Here is a 25,127-nt window from a genome sequence, read left to right on the forward strand (position 1 = left end):
ACCAAGAAGAAACTCTGCGATTTTATGTTAACCCGTAGCTCGATTCTGGGAAATAAAATAGGTCCAGGCAGCGGGTGACTGAGGGTGTTGTCTGACCCGTCTGTCTGCCCCTCTACCATGGCTGGAGAAGGAGCGTGTGGAGTCCATGGGATGTTGACGCCTTCTGCGCTCGTTGGGCACTGCAGAAGCTGGGGTGTGTTATTGACGCCTTTAATCACTTTTTTTGATGTTTTAAGTTTTTCCTTTACACTTTCTTTAATTTCAGGCGGTTCCCCCCCCCCCCTTTAAGGGGCTGCCCCCTTTTTACTTGGCCCTTCAGTTTATTTGATTTAGCTTATTGCCCAGAAGTATTGGCTCAGTTCCGAAGACCGGAGTTCAGGGTGTTAACGTTGCCTTACTGTCTCTCTCTCTCTCTCTCTCTCTTCCAGGTGTGTTGAGGCTGCCAGGAGGGTCACCGAGCCAGGTCAGGTTTTCGACCTTCCCAGTCAAGGTACCGGCCCTCGTTCAGTCAATGGCAATTTCCGCGACCCTGTGAAACCTGTCAAGCTGGACGCCACAGCTATCAGTGAAAGCGCCCCGGCTGACGCTCCGTCTGCCTCCGAGACAGCTGATTACCCATTTCTGGCCTGTGCCACAGGCACCGATGAGGTGCACTACGTGAGTGAGGCAGTTTGCCTAGAAGATGCTTCCAACAGCAATGTCCATAGGGATGCCTGCACCATTACTGGTAAGTTACGTGGAGGGGGGGGAGGGAGAAAAAACAACAAATTAAATATTGGAAAACCACTGTTTTTCAGTCAAATCTCCATTCCTTGGCAACTGACCCCATCCATCTCCCTGGCAACAGTCTGAGACTAAACCAGTTTGTGATCTGGGTGTGATACTTGATCCTGTGTTCAACTTCACACCCCGTAATCATACCATCAACTTTATTCAAAAGTTTGAAGTCTATTTATTATTAGTGTCGCAAGTAGGCTTACATTAACACTGCAATGAAGTTACTGTGAAAATCCCCCTAGTCGCCGCACTGTTCGGGTACACTGAGGGAGAATTTAGCACGGCCAATGAACCTAACTAGTACATCTTTTGGACTGTGGGAGGAAACTGGAGCATCCGGAGGAAACCCATGCATTCGCAGTGGGGGATGGGGTGGGGAGAACGTGCAAACTTCACACACAGTGACCCGAGGCCAGAATCAAACCCGGGTCCCTGGCACGGTGAGGCAGCAGCACAGACCACTGTGCCTCCGTGCCGCCCCAAAAGGAGAGTAAACTTGAGCAAGGCAGTGGAAAGTGTCAGGAAGTTTAGTTGTTGAAGGCTCTTATCAATGTTCTGACCATTTTTAGTTTTTCTCGATCTGAAAGATGTGCGCGTTAATGCCAACATTAAGGGCATTTAAACGGTCATTGGATAAACATGTGGATGATATTGGAATAGTGTAGGTTAGGTGGGCTTTAGATTGGTTTCACAAATTGGCGCAACATCGAGGGCCGAAGGGCCTGTACTGGGGCACTGTAATGTTCTAAGGCAGCTGTTAGTTTACAGGAGACAAGCTGCAGAATGTTTATTTCTTTAGGAGGGTTTGACAGTTTTCTGTACCTTAGGCAACAGAATGGAAACTTTTCTGGGCACACCCAAGGTCATTGCTAATACTCCAACAATGCTGCAGAGAGAGAGAGAGAGCGCACCATTCAGGAGAAGGTGGTGTTTATAACACTACAGGCTCTCAATGTCCACTGTCCCTTTACTGTGACTGTCCTACAGCACCATCCAGTGGTAAAAAACTATCAGAACAGTTAATGATGATACATAACAGTCTGAAAATATATCATCACAGCATGAGTGAATTTCTGTGGGTGGGAATACCATTTTAAACTAGTTTTGTATTCAGTAGAAGACATTGTGTATCAGCTGCGGCGCAGTTAGTGGCGTCCTGGCCTCTGAGTCAGAAGGTTGTAGCTTCAAGTCCTGCTCCCACGGGTTAGCACAAAGATCAAAGCTGACAATCCAATGCTGCTGGCACAGTGGTCAGCACTGCTGCCTCGCAGCTCCAGGGACCTGGGTTCGATTCCCAGCTTGGGTCACTGTCGGTGTGGAGTTTGCACATCCTGCCCGTGTCTGCTTGGGTTTCCTCCGGGTGCTCCGGTTTCCTCCCACAATCTGAACATGGGCAGGTTAGGTTGATTGGCCATGGCAAATTGCCCACAGTGTCCTGGTATGTGTAGGTTAGAGGGATTAGCGGGGTAAATGTGTGGGGTTGTGGGGATAGGGCCTGGAGTGGGATTGGTATCGCTGCAGACTTGATGGGCCGAATGGCGGCCGCCTCTTACACTGTAGGGGTTCCATGACTCTCAAGTTGCTTTGTAAAATCATAGAATCCCTACAGTGCAGAAGGAGGCCATTCGTTCCATTGAGTCTGTACTGACCACAATCCCATAAGAACATAAGAACATAAGAAATAGGAGCAGGAGTAGGCCATCTAGTCCTTCGAGCCTGCCCCGCCATTCAATAAGATCATGGCTGATCTGTCGTGGCTCAGTTCCACATTCCCGCCCTCTCCCCATAACCCTTAATCCCCTCGCTTATCAAAAACCCATCAACCCGCGTCTTAAAAATATTTAGCGAGGCAGTCCCCCTGACACTAAGGGGCAATTTAGCACGGCCAATCCACTTAACATGCACACTTTTCAATCTGTGGGAGGAAACAGGAGGGAACCCACGCAGACATGGGGAGAACGTGCAAACTCCACACAGTGACCCAAACCGGGAATCGAACCTGGGTTCCTGGAGCTGTGAGGCAGCAGTGCTAATCACAGTGCCAACCTGCTATCCCGTTCACTGTAACATTGTTAATAAAGTACTGTTGATATATTAATTTAATGTTATTTTCACTCTTTGCCCCCCTCCCTTCAAAATGCTGGATCTCTGCATCCTCCTTGCTGCTCCCCCACACCCTTAACTCTAACTTATCTTGACGACTCTCCCCTGCCCTGTGTACTCCTTGCCTCCACATCCCCCACCCCGCCAACTCCTGCCTCTTCCCTCCAGCCTCTAATCTTAACCCTCCTTACAATAAGGCAGCTTGTGTAATAGGGACTCCCCGTCATCCAGAGTTTGCTCATTAGCTGACTTCAACTGGGTATAAGTGTTGTTGACCTTTGTCACTGTGCCATGTGATTTGAATCATAAACCTCCTGTTACTGGAGATCTCCAGTTCCTCTAAATGAACACTGGCAATTCCATAATTAAACAAAGTGGGGACAATCTTGCCAAAATAATTGGTCCAGAAGAAGTGTGAAAACGGGAGAGTTTTTTTCGGTGAAGCTATCATTTGAGTCTTATGCATTTGTGCAAAAGAAAACCCCTTGGTCTGATTTTTGCCTGTAGGAGAGTGGACAGGGCTTAAACTGTCTAAAAAACCAGCTGATAGTAGCAGCGGGCGCCATTGTGCACGTGCAGGTCTCTGTGTTGAGAGTAACAGGGTCCTGTCACTGCTGCTGTAGCTGGACTCCATGGAATAGTGCCTCAATGCCCCCCTGCGCTATCATGGAGTTCAATGACCGTTCATGACCTCCCCCCACCCACAATGATGTATTTGCCCTCCCCTCCACAAATCACTGTTGTAGTGCAGCAGTGATCTCCCCCGCCCTCCCTTCCCCACTGATTTGCTGTGCAGAGTGCACAGCAGTTTCTCTCTCTCTCTCTTCCCCTCCAATCTTTTTTGCCTTGGCACTGCCTGGTGGGCAATGCCAGGCTGGCACTTTCCAAAGGGACACCCCCTTGCCCCCCCCCCCCCCCCCCCCAATCACCCAGGGTTGGGTCTGGGGAGCCTCACTGGCCTCTGGTTCTACTGGTGTGACCGTCCCGTCTGGCCCCGTTGATGGGGGAAACCGTGCAAAATCCTTGCCAGAGAGAACCTCTACCGGCGTGGCCCCACAGGAAGTGAGCGCAGACGATTCTGTCCTGGATTTGTGAATGAGATTTAAATTCGAATTGCAAAACGTTTAAATAATAAATTCAGCCTTGTGCCGGTAAGATGGTGAAGTGAGAAATTTGTGCGTGAACTTGATTTCTCAGCGCTCACTTGCGGGATGAGTCTGCCAATCGGTTGGCGGGGCACAATGGGTAAGGTGGTCCCCAGAGTCACGTTGAAGTACACGGGAGGTACAAAGCATTTCTCCCAGATCCCAGTTGTGTCTGGTTGTTGTGTTCCTGAACCTCTCCTCTGTAGTGGCCTCAGTACGCAGTGCTTTTAGATTCGCAGTGGCTGCAGACTTCCATCCTTCCTGTTGAACTCCCACTACGCCCTGGGCACCACCTAGTGTCAGACGTTAGTCGGTGCTGGTAGCGGCGAATTGCACCAACCAATGTCTGCCACTAGGTGGAGGCTGGTCAATCTAAAAATATAGTGTACTGAGGCTGATGCAGTTCTGGAAACCTTTTATAAAGGATTTAATTTGTTCATTAGATTTATTATTTATTGATATATTTTATTTTGAGAAAAAAAATTAAAAAAAAACTCTCTCTCACACCCCCTTGAGGCCTTGCCTCTGGCTGGCCCCTGGCCCATATCCCATGAGTAAAAAGTCTGACAACACCAGGTTGTCACCATATACCATGAGACAGTAATTTTTTTTAAAAAACTGAGTATATCTCTCTAACTGATTAAAATAGGTCGGCACAACTTTGAGGGCCGAAGGGCCTGTACTGCGCTGTAATGTTCTATGTTCTATCTTTAAATATAGCTCGTCAGAAAGTTGGAATCTCTCTCTAATACTTGGCTGCATTGGCAAAAAGTGAGCAACTCTCGACACCAGAGAGAGACTCATCACAATTTAGCTCCACAATTGTTACAAAATAGAGGGAATTATGTTAGACTGTCCGGAGACTTGCTCTCCATGTATTCTGCTGCTGATTGCTCAACTGAGAGGATTGTGAACTGGCCTGGTCTCCTTGGTGCCACTGACCTTTTTGTTCTGTTTTTTTTTCTCTCTCTCTCTCCCTCCCCTAACTCTCCCCCCACACCCGAAACATACAAAATACACAATTGGAAATGAACGCAGTTCGAAGCCCCTGATGAAAGTGCGCAATATTTACAAAAAACGCGCAAGTGTCATTGTTGCATATTTCAGTGGTGGCCCAGTTCAGGGGTATCACCCCCCCTGCTCCCTGTGGCAGTCGATTTTTAGCTGCTTGTGGGGCTAGTTAAGTATTCTTGTTAATAAAATTGCGCAATGCTGCGGATAAACAAGACCAAGTTGGGAAAGGTCAGTTTGGACGTGGCTGGTCACTGCAGTGGAGTTAGGAATAGTCGGGACCTTCTCATTAGTCACTTTACTTCATCAAGACTAAGTGTTTTGCTGCCTTCCTTGCACTTATGTCAGCCAGTCCTCGCATGTTGCCAGGTAATTAATTACCTTTTTAACCTTTTAAAGGCATGGATTTTCTCCAACCTTCCAACATGTGGATTCTCACTCTTGAGAATGAACAGTTTTATCCTATCTGTTAAATTTGGAAAACTCTATTGTTTTTTCAGAGTTTATATATTTATTTTTGAGTGTGTCATTGCAATTTAATTTGGTGTAATGCATATTAAAGTTTTTAAAGTTTACTTATTAGTGTCACAGGTTAGGCTTACATTAACACTGCAATAAAGTTACTGTGAAAATTTCCTAGTTGCCACACTCCGGCGCTTGTTTGGGAATACCTGAGGGAGAAGTTAGCATGGCCAGCGCCCCTAACCAGCATGTCATTTGGACTGTGGAAGGAAACTAGAGCACCTGGAGGAAGCCCACGCAGACACGTGCAAACTCCGCACAGACAGTGACCCAAACCAGGAATCGAACCCAGGCCCTTGGTGTTGTGAGGCAGCAGTGCTTGCCACAGTGCTGCCTTGGGAGGTGCCCTTGCTCCCCTCCATGAACTTGCCTCATTCCTGGCTATGGTCTGCCCCCCCCCCCCCCCCCCCCTCAGCCCAGGCTTGAGGGTCGAGTCGCCCCCACCGCTTCCCCCTCCAACTCCCCTCCCTCCCCAGCAATTGGGGCCTTGCACCTTGCACTTCACCCTGATGATGACTGGCTGTCTCCTCACTGCTGCCTGGCTCTGGCCTGCCTTGGGTTGATATTGAGAAATGTGCTGCTTTTTTAACTTCTGCTAAGATGCAGGAGGAGATCTTTGTCTTGGCCCCTGCCCCCTTGTCACCCCAACTAAGGGCACCTCTCTAAGGGCACTCGACTAATCAGAGTCTGAGGAGGCTCTGCATTGCATGCTATCAGATTCTGATTGGTGCCCAAGAACTGCCAACATGGGCTCCCCTCCATTGTCAGGGCCCTGTGTCCAGGTGTGAAGTCTTTAATTGTAAGTCCACTCCAGGGGAATCCATCTGGAGGGCATCGTTACCACGGAGACCTTCTTAATGATGCTCACTCGATGACACAAGTGATAATTTCTCTTCGTCTCACTATAGCATTGTCCATTCCACACGGTCCACAGCAAGTGTTAACGACAATTCTTAGGGCACATTCATGTGAGAGACAGCCATCGCCAACCAGTCTATAGTCCCTTTAAAATAATCAAACTTCCTGTACAGATAATCAGCCACGGATATCTGAGGGAATAAAGGAGGGTATCAAATTGAAAGAAAACGCATACAAAGCGGCAACGATTAGTGGGAAACTAGAGGATTGGGAAATCTTTAAAGGTCAACAGATTTAGGACTGAGTTGAGGAGGAACTTCTTCACCCAAAGGGTTGTGAATCTGTGGAACTCTCTGCCCTCAACTGAAGCAGTTGAGGCTACCTCATTGAATTTATGTCAAGGATAGATAAATTTTTGAACAGTAAAGGAATAAAGAGTTATGGTGAGCGGGCGGGTAAGTGGAGCTTAGCCTGTGAAAAGATCAGCCATGGTCTTATTGAATGGCGAAGTAGGCTTGCGGGGCCAGGTGGCCTACTCCTCCTAGTTCTTATGTTCTTATCTTCCCAAGCTATTTTGAAGAAGGATCAGGAAGCAGAATTTGCTACGAGCCATATAAAGGGATATTGGGCCTACTGATCAAAAGCATGTTCAAAGAGGGAAGGTTTGAGAAGTATCTCAAAGGGGGGAGAGAGAGGGAGGTGCAGAGGTGTAGGGAAGGAATTCCAGAGTTGGGACCCAGGCAGATGAAGTCGCAGGTGCCAGTGGTGGAGAGATTAAAATCGGGAATGCACAAGAGGCCAGGATTAGAGCAGTGCTGATATCTGAGGGTTGTTGGGTTGGAGGAGATTACAAGATAAGGCTGGCGGCACAGTGGTTAGCACTGCTGCCTCACAGCACCAGGGTCCCGGGTTGGGTCACTGTCTGTGTGGTGTCGGCACATTTTTCCTGTGTCTGCGTGGGTTTCCTCCGGGTGCTCCAGTTTTCCCCCCCTCAGTCCAAAGTGCGGGTTAGGTGCATTGCCCATGCTAAATTGCCTCTTGTGTCAGGAGGATAAGAAGGATAAATGTGTGGGCTTTTAAACCCTGGGTGGGATTGTGGTTGGTGCAGACTCGATGGGCCGAATGACCCCTTTCTGCACAGCAGGGATTCTGATTAAGACTACAAGGGATTCGAAAACGAGGGTGAGAATTTTAAAATCAAGGTGTTGTCTCCGGGAGCCAGCGTTGGTTGGTGAATGGGATTTTGTACAGGTGCAGTGGAATTTGGGATGATTTTGAATTGGTGGAGGCCAGAATATTGGAGACTGCCTGGGGTTATATTGGAACAGTTGAGAGTAGAGATAACGAAGGCATGGATTAGAGTTTCTGCAATAGGTGAGCTGAGCTGGGCAGTTGGAAACCGGTGGTCTTGGTGATGGTTGATTTGTGATCAGAAGTTCAGCTTGTGGGGGAGTGAAATCTGAGACCTCAGGATGTGGGTTGGTGGTGATTTAAGGTGAGCATTGACCTTTTTCCTGATTCCATGCTGCTTGCTGTTGGTTTTACTGGAGTGTGTCGCTGGCTCTTGGACACAAGCCAATGAGGAAGCAAAAGCAAGAATCTGGCCTCTTATCTCTTAATAGTCTAACACCTGCTGTTTGGCTGAAGGAGAGCTCTTTTTAGATGGGATTTTCCGTCTGTGCTCGCGTCAAAACGGGAAAATCCCATCCCAGGTCCACGGACCTTTGTGTGGTCTGCCCCCTCCTGTATGATTCCCGTGGTGGTCAGGACAAGAAAGTTCTCCCGTTTTGATGTCCAGTGTAGACCATATCAGCTTTGTGTACAAGTTGAACACCAAATAGGACCCATAATGCCAAACCCCAAATGCTATGGAGCTCAATTTCCAGTCTTTAGAACCCCCCTACAGTGCAGGAGGAGGCCATTTGGCCCATTGAGTTTGCACTGACCCTCCAACAGAGCACTCTCCCTCCCCCTCCGCCCCCAACCTCATCCCCGGTAAGCCTGCACATTTACCATGGATGATCCACCTAACCATTGACCCGAACTGGTGCCGGACTGCAGCGACTAGGGGAAGTTCACAGTAACTTCATTGCAGTGTAATTTGAGCTTTACTTGTGATTAATAAATAAACTTTACCATCGCAGCCATTCCAAATATTTGGACTGTGGGAGGAAACTGGGGCATCTGGAGGAAACTCTCACGGACACGGGGAGAATGTACAAACTCCACACACAGTGACCCAAGCCAGGAATTGAACCCAGGTCCCTGGCACTGTGAGGCAGCAGTGCTAACCACTGTGCCACTCTGCTGCCCCCTAATAGCTTTGCTTTTCCTGATATTTACTGGAGGAGATAATTTGCTCATGGTACAGTCTAAACAGTTTGATAAATGCGTGCGCACTGAGAAGAGGAAAAACTAGCAAGTGGGATAACCTCCCATAATTCATAAAATGTGATGTTGCTCATCTACGCCGCCTTTCACTAACCGTTCTCATCCATTTTGTGTAAAGGAGTCACAAATTAAGGTTGGAATGTGCAAGTTGTGAAGGGGTGACGGGGGTTAAAAAAAAATCGCATCAGCAGATTTTGTCTTGTTCATTGTCATTATTTAATCCATGCTTAGTCAGGGAATTAATAACCCACGTGACAACCTGTGGCATCCCAGACACCAGTTGCATCCCCAAGCACCAGCTGGGAGTCCATTATGTGCTCCACTCTTTATCATTCTCTCCTCCTTCCTCTCTCGAGGATCCTTTGAAGCAACATCACTTTTTTTAAAAAATGTAATTCTTGGTGATGCGAACAAAAATAGAAGAAAAATAATGAGTGAGTAACCCCTTTTTTTCCCTACAGTTTGACCATTAGGGAAGCTTCTGTTTTGACTCTGAGACTTTTGGTTCCTGTGTTTGTTTGCAGTTATCTATCTCCTTAGCAACAGAGGCTGTGATTTTGATTAATTCTGGTGGAAAGCTCAGAACATTTGTGCAATAGAGGAGAATGATTTTGTTCCAGGATCTTGGTCCAGTTTTCTCCTTCTCTCAGTTGGATTCTTGTCAGCGAAGTTAGTTTGTGAGCTGCGTTGACCAGTCGTAGTTTATGCTGTCTGGGTACAGGGAGAATTTGAAGCACGCACGTTTTTCTTTGGGCATTAAAAGTACATTCTCTCCTTTCTGTGCAATATTACTTCTCGCCCCATTCCAGTGCTTTCCTGGCTCTCTGCCAGTTTTGCTCAACAGCCAGGTTGTTGGGCTGCACACAAAAGAAGCTCTGACGATGATTTTCCTTTCACTCTTCCCTTTCGCAGCTCTCGCACTCTCCCACTGCACGCAGCCAAGATCCCGAGCTTGCCAATTGAGGAAATGTAAGGGAGGTCAGCGTGCGACCTCTTTAAACATGTGGAAAACAATCGGGCATCTTTCTAATTGATGTCTGAGTGGGCTGGGCACTGTCTCCGCTGCCTCTTTCCCCAACTCTCAAGTGGCCAACATTTTGAGGGGAGATCAAAGAACAAGCTTCAAAGACACTCTGATGCTTTTCTCGAAGTGCGGCAATGTTGATGTTAATGGTGGGGAGGACCTTGCCATCAATCGTTCAAAATGGTGTCAACATGTTCTTCAAGGTCTTAGCGATGAGACGGAGTGGTGCTGGCAGCGAAGGAAAGCAATGAACACAAATCCTGCACTCCGGATCCCACTACCTTGTGGGACCTCCAGCCCCATGTGCCTGAAGGGTTATGTTGATTGGCCATATTAAAATTGCCCCTTAGTGTCCTGAGATGTGCATGTTAGAGGGATTGGTGGGTAAATGTGTAGGGATATGGGGGTAAGGCCTTGGTGGGTTTGTGGTCGGTGCAGACTTGATAGGCCAAATGGCCTCTTTCTACACTGTAGGAATTCTATGATTTTCTATGAAATTCTGTACGTCATGAACCTTGTCGAGGTGGTTCACGACAGTGATCCCAGGAATGAAAGACTTGACGTATGAGGAGCGTCTGAGGACTCTGGGTCTGCCCTCGATGGGAGTTTGGAAGGATGAGGGGGGAATCTCATTGAAACTTGCGGAAAATGGAAAGGCCTGGATAGGGTGAACGTGGGGAAGAAGGTTCCATTAGTAGGATCTAAGGGCGTAGCTTCAGAGTAAAGGGACAATCCTTTAGAACCATCAAAAGTTAATGGAATGGGGTTGAGAAACTTTTCAGCCATGATTGAAAGGCAGAGCAGACTCGATGGGCCAAATGAAAAAATCTGGAGTTATCTGACATTCCAATTGGGGAGAGCAATTAATTGACGATCTTGAAAGGGATGATTGCAGCTCACAGTGAGAGAATGGTGATGGACAGGGAGCTCTAGAGTTTATTGATTTTACGTTTAGTGCGCTACTTCCCATGGCCAGGGAGTGTGGAGAGAGGGACTGGTTAGATCAGTCAGTCAGGTTGGCACATGGTTCAGACTTGCGCCAAAATCACAGGTTCGATTCCCAGTCCAGCTGAGGTGGACTTGGGACCTGCCTCCTTACTCTGCTCCCGAGCGTGGAAGGTAATAGCAAATTGTCAATTACGTACACAAGAGTTCCAACAGCAATGCCGTGGTCACTTCTGCAGTTCTGAGTCTGGCCACAAGGGGGCAGATTTTGTCAATGCTGATAGGACTGACAAAATCGCAACTCAGTCACACCCAGTAAAATTAAAGAAAAATCAACATTGTTTTGTTGTGCAGCTTTAGATATGAACTGTGCCAAATGAGTAGTCAGCAACTCAGTTTTGCAATAACATGGTGAACCTCCTATAAGGAGACCTGTTGACTCTGGGGTTGATTTATCTGTTTGTGTCTGTATCTGGGTTAAATTATGAAGGGGAGGGTTTGGAAGTTAAAGGGTGATTGGATCAAAGTTTTTGACCTGTTAAGGGCATTGAAGAGAGGAATTATTTCCACTGCTTAGGGGGGAATCCAGGATGAGGGGATATAGGCTGGAATTTTACCATCCCAGTTGCCATGGGAATCAGAGCGGGCGAGGGGCGGTGCAAGGGAAGGCCTCTTGACCTCGGGTGGGATTTTGTGGTTTTGGGATGAGCAAGGCCATAGAATCCCACCCATCGTCAGAATCACAGAATCCTACAGTGCAGAAGAGACCCTTTGGTGACCTGCTCCACATGTTCCCGTAAGGAATCAGCTGCCCTACTGCCCTTAACAGCTCAAAAACTTTGATCCATCACCCTTTAACCTTCCAAACCACCCCCTTCATAGTTTAACCCAGGTACAGACATGGACAGATAAATCAACCCCAGAGTCAACTGGTTCCTTATAGAGTTTCACCATGTTGTTACAAAACGGAGTATTACCAATGGAAGGATGTCAGCAAATATCGACCATTGCAATTTTTTTTTTGTAGCATCCTCCACCCCACAGCCCTCATCTCTGTGCTCCTCCAGTTCTGGCCTTTTGTGTCCTACTACCCAATGATGGGATAAAGGTTTTGACTTGCTCTACCACTGGGTGGCTGTATTCTCAGCTGCTGGGCCCTTAAAGCTCTGGAATTCTCTCCCTAAAATCTTTCTACCTCTTTGTCATTAGAATCCTACAGTGCAGAAGGAAGCCATTCGGCCCATCGAGTCTGCACCGACCACAATCCCATCCAGGCTCTATCCCTATAACCCCCTGTATTTACTGTGCTAGTCCCCCTGACATTAAGGGTCAATTTAGCATGGCTAAGCCACCTGACCTGCAAATCTTTGGACTGTGGGAGGAAACTGGAGCACCTGGAGGAAACCCGCGCAAACTCTACACAGACAGCGACCTAAACTGGGAATTGAACCTGGATTCCTAGCACTGTGAAGGAGCAGTGCTAGCCACCGTGCTGCTCCCTTGTGTCTTGGTTGCGTTCCTCTGAAGTGCCTTAGAAGCTTTTACTGCATTTACCATAGGGCGGTACAGTGGTTAGCACAGCTGCATCACCATGCCAGGGACCTGGGTTCAATTCCCAGCTTGGGTCACTGTGTGCAATATGCACATTCTCCCCGTGTCTGTGTGGGTTTCCTCCGGGTGCTCCGGTTTCCTCCCACAGTCTGAAAGACGTGCTGGTTAGGTGTATTGATTCTCCCTTGGTGTACCCAAACAGGCGCTGGGCGTGGCAACTCAGGGATTTTCACAGCAACTTCATTGCGGTGTTAACCTAAGCCTACTTGTGACACTAAGAAATAAACTGTAAACTTGAAATGCAATACAGGAGCAGTGCTAACCACTGTGCTGCCTCGTTGTGCCTTGCTTGCAATCCATCGAATTGCCTTCGAACCTTTTACTGCCTTTGAGATAAGGTGCATAACGTGTGTTTATAGGAGTTGCAATAGGCCATTTGGCCCCTCGAGCCTGCTGCACCATTCAGTAAGATCAGGGCTGATTTTGGAGTTCCAACTAGGCCTGATAATCCGAGGCAAGGGGATCAACCTACCTCTGCCTTAAAAAGAAATCATGTAAAGACAGGAGTAGCACAGCGCAGCGAATAATTAATCTGCAGTTCTAACACTTGTGCTTTGATTTTCCCCACCAGATGTGTGCAACAGTACTGACCTTCCAGAAGTTGAAATCATTAGTCTACTGGAAGAGCAGCTGCCTCATTACAAGCTAAGAGCTGATACAATTTATGGTTATGATCACGACGACTGGCTTCACACCCCTCTCATTTCTCCAGATGTTAACATTGATCTCACCAATGAACAAATAGAAGAGACGCTAAAATATATGCGTAAGTACCATCATCAATGCGATTGTGTTGACTTGGTGCCTTGAATGGATGTCTGTAGCTAAGGGTGTGGGGGGCCTCTAATAATAACTCAGCGGAGATGAAAGTCCTATCACCAAGTTACTTTTATTTACGTCTGTGCACAGCCAGCTCTCCAGTTGCGCCCTGCAGACTGCAGCCTGGGAGTCTGACACACCTACTTTAACCTGGGAGCATGAGGCAATTAAGACTCATCAGGCATCTCTTTTGACACCAAACAAATAAACAAACTCAAATTAACTTGGGGACAAATTTTAAAAGGGGCAGCTCCCCAGAAAAGTGTGAGGGGGGGGGGGGTGGGGCCACCCAAACAAAAAACAAAGTCAAAAAAAATTAAAACATCAAATTAAAAGGTGATTATCGGGGTCGGTAATACACCCCAGCCCCTGCGGTGCCCAGCGGGTATGAAAGGAAGATTCATCAGGCAGTTCATACTCTAGCAAGCCAACCTCATTGGCCTGGCTGAAGTCATCACAGGATATTTAGAGAAAATCTGGAAAATCTCAGCTCATCTGGCAGCATCTTTCAGGAGAGAAAGGAGCTGAGATTTTGAGTCCAGATGACCCTTTGTCAAAGCTCCAGTGGGAACCATTTTGAGTAAGGAGGCTTGGTGTACATTGGGGAGATGAAGAGCCCAAACAGCTTTGGGTGGAAATGTTGAGTGGGCACTAAAAGGATAACTTTTAAAAATTATTTATTAGGTATTGTTTTTTTGAAGTTAGTGCAAACTATGAAACTTTAAATATGTTATGCGTTTGCCTGTGTTAGAATCAACTGGGGATGCTGCCATGGGAGATGGGGAGGAATCATAAATATTAGTATTCCTGGAAAATATTGTTATACTTAATTACTCAGTTTAAGAAAAATTGTTTCCAACTGATATATCTTGCCTTTTTTTTACTTGAGATGTTATTTCTAAATATTAGATCAGCTTTCTTCCATCTCGGCCATCTAGGGTGACACGGTGGTTAGCACTGCTGCCTCACAGTGCCAGGGACCCGGGTTTAATTCCTGGCGTGGGTTGCTGTCTGTGTGGAGTGTGCGTGTTCTCCCCGTGTCTGCGTGTTTCTTTCCACAGTCTGATTAGCTACATTGACCCAAACAGGTGCTGGAGTGTGGCAACTAGGGGAATTTCACAGTAACTTCATTGCAGTGTTAACATAAGCTTTACTTGTGGCTAATAAATAAACTTTTTAATGGGGATTATGTTGATTAAAAATTCCCATTCAAAATGGACTTGATAAACTGCAACAATTCATAGAAGCAATGCAGGATGAGGCCATTTGGCCCATCAAGTCTGCACTGACTACAATCCCACCGAGATCCTATCCCTGTAACCCCATACATTTACTTGACACTAAGGGGCAATTTAACATGGCCAATCCACCTAACCCGCACGTTTTTGAACTGTGGGAGGAAATCAAGCACCCGGAGGAAATCCATACAGACAGTGACCCGAGCCGGGAATCAAACCCAGGTCCCTGTCACTGTCAGGCAGTAGTGCTAACCACTGTACCGCCCATAATTGTGCAGGGCTCCCCCAACCCAACCAAATAACTAATTTAAAAAAAAAATTGGCTCTTTGGTCTTTGAACATACTGAAATTATTCCAAATAGTAGGCATTGGATTTTAATGTTGAAAGCAATTTTGGCGTTTGCAATATGTTGAAGTGTCCTTAATAAACTAACTCAAATGATTGTAATCGTTTTCAGAGCTGCAGATTTTCACTGTAAACCTTTGGTTAATTGTAAAAAGGTTCTATAATTGTATAAAGTCGCTTTTTATAAAGAAAAAGTGGATAATCACTTGGGTTTTCTATTTGTTTTCAATATCATTTCTTTAGAGATATGACAAACACATTTTACAGGGCTGTGTTTGTATAACATTTTTGTAAACTTCTTATAAACTCTGTCCACTGTGACAGCATCATTGCTGGACTTTGGATTAGTGATGGTTCATTTTCCATCTCTATAAAGAAACTGGTTATTTAAATTGTATCTGCTCTTTGATTTTCTGCTTTATAATTAAACTGTCTTCATGGGGGAAAGAAATTACATCGCCGACGTCTTTTGGTGAAGAGAAGACATTGGGCCAAGTAGCAGTAATGCTTCTCGTCATTTGTGTCAAGATATCTTTACAACTTGTCTTTAATAAGATGCCGCCTTTAAATTAATTGCGATGAAACTTTTATTGTGTTCCAATTTGTACAAGTGCGATAAACTGGAACAACTAGAAGATCAAAATCACGTGTATTGCTTGAAAAAAAAACGTGCTGTCGAAGCTTTTGTCTTGCACTCATCAGACAGATGCAAATTTTAAAGGGAGCAATCATTTATGCTGCGTGGGAAAAGTGCTGATTGATTGGCAGGTGGACTCTTAAGTGGTAGAGGTGTTGCTGTGAAGAGTGCGCGAGGGAACATTTAATTACCAAGCCCTTTTTATCCAAACGAAAGCTTGGGGACAGCTGTTTTCTGGTTCATTCTCCATGGCAACACCTTTGCTATTTGAGAGTCCACTACTCATGCAGTAGAAATTTTGCAATGAGGTGTAGGTACACCGAGTGTTGTTAGGGAGGGAGTTCCAGGATTTTAAGCCAGCGATTGCAAAGGAACGGTGATATAATTCCGAGTCAGGATGGTGAACATGGAGGGGAACTTCGAGGTGACAGTGTTCCCATGTGTCAGATGCTCTTGTCCTTCTAGAATCTAAGTGGTAATGGTCTTGTGTTTGGAAGGCGTTGCTTAAGAAGCTTGGGTGAGTTGCTGAAGTGCATCTTATTGGTGGTGCACACTGCTGTCACAGTGCATTGGTGGGGGAAGGAGTAAATGGTTGTGGAAGGTGCAGCAATCATGTGGGCTGCTTTGTCCTGGATGGTGTTGAGCTGCTTGAGTGTTGTTGGCGTTCCACTCACCCAGGCAAGTGGGGAGTATTCTTTGCTGGAGTTTGACCAACCGTATACAACCTTTTTGATGTTTTGTTTACATTGTACATTTTCCATACATGGGCACTGTCGCTCATATCCCCTTTTTAAGTTAGAGATGTCACCAGTTATAAGTCTTATTCCAGCAGCAGCGTTCTGCTAGAAATCGGGTTGTGTTACTCCTGTTGGAGATTGTAACACAGGAACGGATGTTTACATCTGCGATCTAATGGATGATGAATTAGAAACTTATAAATTATTGACTGAATGCAGAGAAGTTTTAGCATTTATTTTAGAAGTGAGCATCAGCTGTTAATCTTTTCTTAAACTTCCTAGTGCACGTAATCTATTCGGGAGGCGATGGCCTAGTGGCTTTATCGCTAGATTGTTAATCCAGAAACTCATCTATTGTTCTAGGGATCTGGTTCAAATTCCACCGCGGCAGATGGAATCTGAATTCAATAAAAAATATCTGGAATTAAAAATCTACTGATGACTATGAAATCATTGTTGGAAAGACCCATCTGGTTCTCTAATGACCTTTTTTAGGGAAGGAAATCTGCGGGCAAAAACACCACCCACCAGTCCACATGACCTCCGGACTGGGCTGCGTGCAGCAGGGAAGTTGTAGATTTGATCCCAGCTTGCCGCTAAGTTTAGTCATCTCAGCAGTGGCAGTGATAGCGCAAAAACAGCAATTACTCACCATCCCTGCGGTAGGGAGGGGAAAAATCAGGCAAGCTTCCCAACCCCCTCCATTATCTAGCAATCACTACTTGAATGGAGAGCATACATATAGACCAGCTCAGATTGAGCACAGCTCTGACACAACCATGGAATAGAATCGTACAGTGTAGAAGAAGCCATTTGGCCCATTGAGTCTGCACTCACTCTCTGGTAGAGTACCTTACCCAGGTCCTCTTTTCCCCCATCCATCCGTGTGATTTGATTTATTATTGTCACATGTATCAGTGTGCGCTGAAAAGTATTGTTTCTTGCGCACAATACAGATAAAGCATACCATTCATAGAGAAGGAAATGAGAGAGAGCAGAATGTAATGTTACAGTCGTAGGGTGTAGAGAAAGATCAACTTAATGCGAGGTAAGTCCATTCAAAAGTCTGACAGCAGCGGGGAAGAAGCTGTTCTTGAGTTGGTTGGTACATGACCTCAGATTTTTGTATCTTTTTTCCCAAAGGAAGAAGGTGGAAGAGAGAATATCCAGGAAGTGTGGGGAACTTAATTATACTGGCTGTAACGCCACACACTTACCTTGGTTAATCATCTAACCCACACATTTTGAGACCCTATGGGGCAATTTAGCATGGCCGATCCATCTAAACTGCACGTCTTTTGGACTGTGGAAGGAAATTGGAGGAAAACCACGTGGACGGGGTGGGGGGGAGCGTGCAAATTCCGCACAGACAGTGACCCGAGGCTGGAACTGAACCGACTCCCTGGAGCTATGAGGAAGTAGTGTTAACCACTGTGCCAATCTAGCAAGCGTTCACTGTATCATTGAGCAAAGTATAGGTGTGTAACTAAATGCACTGTGTCTCAGCAAGGAGTTAATCATTTGACCAGGGGAGAAACTTGGTAATGAAACGCAAATATGTGGACGTGCCTCCAGGTCCTAAACAGTGCAATACCAAATCTAGTGGGAGTGTTGAGTGAAAGGCTTTGTCATTTGCTCAAAATTGTAGTCAATTACCAGAAACACACGTGCAGTACAAATCTGGAATAAATTCCTTTGCGAAGGAAGAGTAAACAGCAAAATGTTTGGGCTGTTTGAATGGAAGGTGACACAAACGTAACTGCTTCTGGCAGGTTGGGATAAGTTACCTACATGGTATTAATTTTGTGGTATTTTCTAGAGCGTATGCAGCTTAACTGCTCTCTGGTTAGATTTGATGATGTATTACAGAGAGTGGGGGTCAATGGGTGCTATTCGGATTGGCGGTTGGTGAATAGTGGGGTGCCCCAGGGGTCGGTGCTGGGGCCTCAGCTATTTACCATTTATATAGATGATCTGGAGGAGGGAACCGAGTGTAGGGTGTCGAAATTTGCTGATGACACCAAGATTGGGGGAAAGGCAAATTGTGCGGAGGGTGTGGAGAGTCTGCAGAAGGATCTAGATAGGCTGGGTGAATGGGCCAGGAAATGGCAAATGGAATTTAATGTTGGCAAGTGTGAGGTGGTCCACTTTGGTAGGAAGAATGGTAGGAAGGACTATTACTTACGTGGCGAAAAACTGCAGCAGGCGACGGTGCAGAGGGACCTCGGGGTCCTTGTGCATGAGTCGCAAAAACCCAGCTTGCAGGTGGTCAGGAAGGCGAATGGGATGCTGGCCTTCATAGCGAGGGGGATTGAATATAAAAGTAGGGAGGTCTTGCTGCAGCTGTATAGGGCATTGGTGAGGCCGCAGCTGGAGTACTGTGTACAGTTTTGGGCGCCGCACCTGCGCAAGGATATTTTGGCCTTGGAGGGAGTGCAGAGGAGGTTTACTAGGATGATACCAGAGTTGAGGGAGTTGAGCTATGAGGAGAGGCTGAATAAACTAGGCTTGTACTCGTTAGAGTTTAGAAGAATGAGGGGAAATCTCATTGAGACGTATATGATGATGAATGGGATGGATAGGATAGAGGTGGAGAGACCCTTCCCGCTCAGAAAAGACAGTAGGACTAGGGGGCACAGCTTCAAGATAAAGGGGAGGCGGTTTAGAACAGAGTTGAGGAGGAACTTCTTCACTCAAAGGGTGGTGAATCTCTGGAATTCTCTGCCCGTTGAAGTGGTGGAGGCTGCCTCGCTAAATATTTTTAAGAAGCGGGTTGATGGGTTCTTGATAAGAGAGGGGATTAAGGGTTATGGGGAGAGGGCGGGAAAGTGGAACTGAGCCACGACAGATCAGCCATGATCTTATTGAATGGCGGGGCAGGCTCGAAGGGCTAGATGGCCTACTCCTGCTCCTATTTCTTATGTTCTTATGTTCTTACTTCTGATATCTTTATGAATTAGTTCTTCAAACAGATTGAGGGAAAAAATGTGGGTTTTAAAATGGGAAAATCTCTCAGATTGTACATTGTCATGTTTGTTGAGAGTTTTATTTCAGCAGTCATGGGTCACTTTACACAAGACCAGAAAATGATGACACCAACTTGAGTGTAACGTGACCGTCGGTCATGTGATCTCCCATTCCTTTCAGTGTGAAGGATTCAGGCGGGAGCCATTTTACCCATCACGTGGGTGCATGGAGTTAGAGTGCAGTTGAAACCGATAGCTGGATAAGAGCTCACTGCTGATTTAGTCAGATGTCCAAAGATGTGCTGGTTAGGTGGATTGGCCATGCTAAATTGCCCCTTAATGTCCCCCAGATGTGTGGATTGGCCCTGGTAATTGTGCAGGGTTACAGCGACTAGGGTGGAGGAGTGGGCCTGGGTAACATGCCCTGTTGGAGAGTCAGTACAGGCCTGATGGGCCAAATGGCCTCCTTCTGCACTGTCGGGATTCTGTGGAAGTGATCCTTTCCTTTTGAGGCAGCAGCATAAAGGAACAATGTGGAACAACACGACCTTTTTGACTGCCTGAATAGATTTGAAACTCCAGTTATTGAAATACCAACTTGGGGAATGTGATTGCATTTATGAGAATCAAACAATCTGAACTGATACTGAGCTTTTTAAGGCATGTGCTTGCGTAAACCCTTCTGGTAAAGGACTTGATTTTGTTGTATTATAGTTTGTATAGAATGTTTGTTCTATAATGTACACACCAGCCAACTGACTGTTACTTAGAGTCAAACATGTGAACTTGGAGTTGGGTAATGTTGAATGTGATACATGGGTTTGACAATTATTTGTAATGCTTTTAGTTTGTTATCTGTTGATTTAAAATGATTTCAGTTTGACAAAACAAAGTGACGTTTAAGGGGTCATTGCCGGTAAATTAGTTGCACACGTTTTTTTATATCGATTCCCAGGAGATCGGCTTTGTTAGTGAGGCTGGCTTTTTTTAACCCTGTTCTCCATGAAAAGGTGGTGGCAAGCTGCCTTGAGTATAACTGTGGGGCTTTCTGGACCGTCTCAGAGGGCATTTAAGTTCAACCACATTGCTGTGGGTCTGTTATGTATATCAGTCAGACCAGGTGAAGACAGCAGATTTCCTTCCCTAAAGTGGCACAGTGGTTAGCACTGCTGCCTCTCAGCGCCAGGGACCCAGGTTCCATTCTGGCCTTGGGTGGCTGTCTGTCTGTGTGAAGTTTGAATGTTCTCCCCGTGTTTGTGTGGGTTTCCTCCAGGCACTCCGGTTTCCTTCCACAGTCTGAAAGACGTTCTAGTTAGGTGCATTGGCCACCTAACTCCACACAGACAGTAACCCAAGCTGGGAATCGATCCCCAGTCCTTGCTGTGAGGTGGCAGTGCTCGCCACTGTGCGGTGTCTGCACATTCTCCCCGCGTCTGCGTGGATTTCCTCCAGGTGCTCTAGTTTCCTCCCGTTATCTGAAAGACGTGCTGGTTAGGTGCATTGGCCATGCTAAACTCTCCCTCTGTGTACCCGAACAGGTGCTGGCATGTGGTGACCAGGGAATTTTCACAGTATCTTCATTGCAGTGTTAATGTAAGCCTACTTGCGACACTAAATAAATTCAAACTCTGTTATCTGCTCACTCTGCTGTATTTGGTTTTGTATCCCACTCTCGGTACTTAGTAGTTGTTCTGAATACAGACTTTGTCTTGATGCAATTATTGCTTTCAACACACTAGTTAGGGAGTTTGTTTGATTTCTGTGTGTGCATCAATGTAAGTTATTGCTGGGTAATGTGACCAGTGCGTTACCTTGATCCGTTCCAGCAGATCAATTATTACTGAATTTTGCAAAGGGCCTGCATCTGCAGGTGTTTTCTAAGAAGCATTGACAACTTGTATTTACATCACGGCTTTATCACAGTAAAATATCCCAGGACAACAAAGTGATTAGCCTAAATTAATGCTTTAAATTGCCTAGTTTCTCTTGCTTGGTTTGTGGTTTAGCTCAGTTGGATGGTTTGTGATGCAGAGTGATGCCAACAGTGTGGGTTCGGTTCCCGTACTGGCTGAAGTTATTCATGAAGGTCTTGCCCCTCAGTTGAGGTGTTGTGATCCTCAAGCTAAAATTGCCACCAGCCAGCGGGGAGCAGCCTGTGGCCCTCTGGGACTGGTGGTGATTTTACTGGAGCTACGGCTTACTGACTCGTGGGTCTGACTGGGAGCCCAGGCTAATCTAATCACTTTAGCAAATGAAGGTTTGAATGAGCTAATGTTATTAAAATGCTAATACATGGAGCTTTGGCAGATTATTGTGTAAATGTTAATGCCGAATTGTGTTCAAACAGACTGAAATGTTGGTAATATTGCCTCGTAACCTACCCAGATGCGAGAATTAATATAATTCCTGAAGGAAATTGTTTTATTTTCAAAACAATCCAGAGAGATTCATGTACCTGGTCTATCAGTTTGTTTTTAAAGTTCTGAAAAAAAGACTGTTGGCTTAATGAGACTCCCATGTGAAGATGGTGGCATAGGCGTAATGTCAGTGGGCTAGTAATCCAGAGGCCCAGGCCAATGCTGTGGGGGCATAGGTTCGAATCCCACCATGATAACTAGTGCAATTTAAATTCCATGAATAAAATGAAGACCCTGAAACTAGCATCTTTGTAAAACCTTTCACGAATGTCCTGTAGGGAAGGAAATCTGTTGTCCAATGAGGTAGTGTTTGACTGAATGTGGAATGAAGGACCAGGGTCAATTTAAGGTCAATCAGAATTTGGAAAGCTCTCCACTGGTTGGAGTCATACCCAGCACTACAAAGGAAGATGGTTGGAGATCCACCATCTCAGTTCCAGGAGCCTTGCAGGCGATTGTCCCAGGCCATCTTCAGCTATTTCATCAATGACCTACCTTCCCCCCACAACGTAAGGGGATGACTGCACAATATTCAGCACCATTTGCATGATTCAGATACTGAAGCATGACCTGGGTGATACTGAAACTTTGGCTGACAAGTGACCTGTTTGTGCCACACAAGTGCCAGGCAGTGGCAATCTCCAACAAGAGAGTATCTAACTTCTGTTTGACATTCAATGACATTACCATCACTGAATCCCCACTATCAGCATCCTGTGGGTTACCATTGACCAGAAACTAAATTGGGAACAGTTCTACAAATACTGTGGTGACGAGAGCAAGTCAGAGGCTGGGGATTTTGAACCATGTAAGCCATGTCCCAACTCTCCCAGTGCCTATCTGTTATCTACAAGGCACAAGCCAGGAATGTGATGAAATACTCTCCGCTGGTCTGGATGCGTTCACCTTGTAAAAAGTCTGACAACACCAGGTTTAAGTCCAACCGATTTATTTGATAGTAAACTCATAAGATTTCGCGGTTTTCCTCTTCTTCAGGTGAATGGAGAGTTCTGGCCTCAGACAGAGCACAGACAGTTTACAGATTACTGATTAGAATGTGAATCTTTACACCTAACCTGCTGTTCAAGTCCTAAAGTGGCCGACAATGTGAGTGGAAGCAGCACTGATCACAGGTTAAAGAGATGTGTATTGTCTCCAGACAGTACAGTAAGTGAGGTTTTGCAAACCCAGGCAAGTCACCGGGGTTACGTTCACCTTCAACAGCATTCGAGAAACAAATAATTTCCAGTTCCCTTTGTATTTATTTTATTTATGTTCCCTTTAAAGTTTTTTTTTAATTTGTTCATGACGTGAGCATTGCTGGCTAGGGCAGCATCTCTTGCTCATACCTGAGGGCAGTTGAGGGTCAACCACATTGCTGTGGATCTGGAGTCACGTGTAGGCCAGATCTGGTAAAGATGGCAGATTTCCTTTCCCAAAGGTCGTTAGTGAACCAGATGTGCTTTTATCAACACTGGTTTCATGATCATCAGTAGACCTTTAATTCCAGATTTTAACTGAATTCAAATTACGCCATTCACCACGGTGGAATTTGAACCCAATTGTGTACTAAGTTGTCTAATATCAATATTTTCCCATCTGATAGTGGATGCATTTAGTGGACAGCTTCTATGTTCTCTATTAAAATACTTTGTGTCTTAATGCTCAACTTAGACTTTGCGTAATGTAATAGAGAATTGAAGAAAAACGGGCATATTTCAGTTCATGGGGCAAATAATCTGTGTGGGGTGGGGGGAGGTGGTGGGTTGGAAAAAAAATCCCAAAAGCCTGACTTGTAGCAGTCATTGTGACGAAAATGACTGTAGAAACTCGCACTCTTGTTCCCAAGCAAGGACATTGCTTCAGTAAGAATAGTCTTTTTTTAAATGAAATATGCTCCTTAAAAGGGACTCAACACTCCTGCCTCACCAGGACTATATCTTCGTTTGTTTGCCAGTTGCCCCAGTACACGTTTTTGCACAAACTTGCTGTAAGAATCAGAAACTAAGGAAATTACAGTGTTGCAGACCAGAACATGGCTCAGCGTAATAATTTTAGCAGATAATCAAAGGTTAATTGTTTTCAGGTGCAGGGCTTAATGCCAAAGAAGTCTCTCAACGTACGTGCCTGTTTCCTCAATTTCTGTGTAAAGCGACATATGGTTTATTTGTGGCTGTGACCTTGTGTTTATAGAAAATTCCAGACTTTTTATTTTACACTCTCAGATTGAGGAACATTGTTCAATGAAAAATTTACATGCATAAGTTCACAAGCTGTATATGTTTTTAAAGGGATTCCATGGTTAAAGTGCTCGGCTTTGTGCCCTGAGGACATGATAGAATTTGTGCTTGCCAAGCTCGGGTTATAGAATTTCATTGTGAATGGATAGGAAAGTGTGCTGTAAAACAAAATTGAGCAATTTTACTGTAAGGTCAGTAATTCACTGTAATTGTACCTTTTGTTTTAGTTTCAAGAATTATTTTGGGCAGATATTTGGAAGTGTTGTATGCTGGAAATTCCATTCCCCACAAGTATCTGTGCTTACTACTTCAATCTCTCTTGAGAATACTGAGAGCTGACCTGGCAGAATCTGCTCAAAGTATTTGTAGTTAAAAGCAAAAGCTCTGCTTTTCAGAATGGGCTGGGGACCCTGTTGTCCCAGCTGCTGTTTATAGATTGTCCGTACAGAGCATTTGACACTTTTCACCCTCTAACTCAGTGGTGGGCAACCTGCAATTCTGGAGCCATATGCAGTCCATCAGGATGCTGAGTGAGATCCACAGGACATTTTCTTTTACTCATGTCCATATGCATGGTTTGATTTGATTTATTATTGTCACGTGTATTGTTAAACAGTGAAAAGTTTTGTTTCTTGCGCGCTACACAGACAAAGCATACCGTTCATGGAGTACATAGGGAGAAGGAAAGGAGAAGGTGCAGAATACAGTGTTACAGACATAACCAAGGTGTAGAGAAAGATCAACTTAATACAAAAGTCTGGCAGCAGGAAAGATTGTGATTTGACTTGTTGTCACATGTATTAATATACAGTGAAAAGCATTGTTGTGCGCTATTCAGACAGAGCATACCATTCATAGAGAAGGAAAAGAGTGTGCAGAATGTAGTGTAGTAGTCATAGCTCAGATGTAGAGAAAGATCAGCTTAATATAAGGTGGGTCCATTTCAAAAGTTTGACAGCAGGGAAAAAGCTGTTTTTGAGTCAGCTGGTATGTGATCTCGGACTTTTGTATCTTTTTCCCCGACGGAAGAAGGTGGAAGAGAGAATGTCCGGGATGTGTGGGGTCCTTAATTATGCCGGCCGCTTCGCTGAAGCAGCGGGAAGTGTAGACAGAATCAGTGGATGGGAGGCTAGTTTGTGTGATGGACTGGGCTTTGTTCGTGACCCTTTTTGTACACATTCCATCCATGTTTTAATCCTACTGGTATAACTGATGTGATACGCAAGTGAAGTATGGTGTATACTGATGTGTGCAATCATGAATAACTATTTTATCTTTATCACTTGAAGATGATAGCTCTATTAATATGATTAGTTAAGCATTTTCTGTAACTTGATATG

At 45.5% G+C, this 25,127-nt stretch overlaps 1 protein-coding gene across 1 annotated transcript in view; it reads left to right on the top strand.

The window, feature by feature from the left end:
• Positions 1–434: 434 nt before the first annotated feature.
• trak1a (trafficking protein, kinesin binding 1a) overlaps positions 435–25,127 on the top strand; it is a 110,840-nt gene continuing 86,147 nt past the window's right edge. Inside the window, exons 1-2 of the mRNA XM_080201900.1 lie at positions 435–727; positions 12,959–13,153. Coding sequence (XP_080058026.1) covers positions 13,150–13,153 — 4 coding nt within the window. The 5' untranslated portion in view covers positions 435–727; positions 12,959–13,149. The remainder of the gene's footprint in view (positions 728–12,958; positions 13,154–25,127) is intronic.

The sequence above is a fragment of the Carcharhinus amblyrhynchos genome, chromosome 2 (genome assembly GCF_965287045.1).
Source record: "Carcharhinus amblyrhynchos chromosome 2, sCarAmb.v2.hapA, whole genome shotgun sequence".
Taxonomy (NCBI): Eukaryota; Metazoa; Chordata; class Chondrichthyes; order Carcharhiniformes; family Carcharhinidae; genus Carcharhinus; species Carcharhinus amblyrhynchos.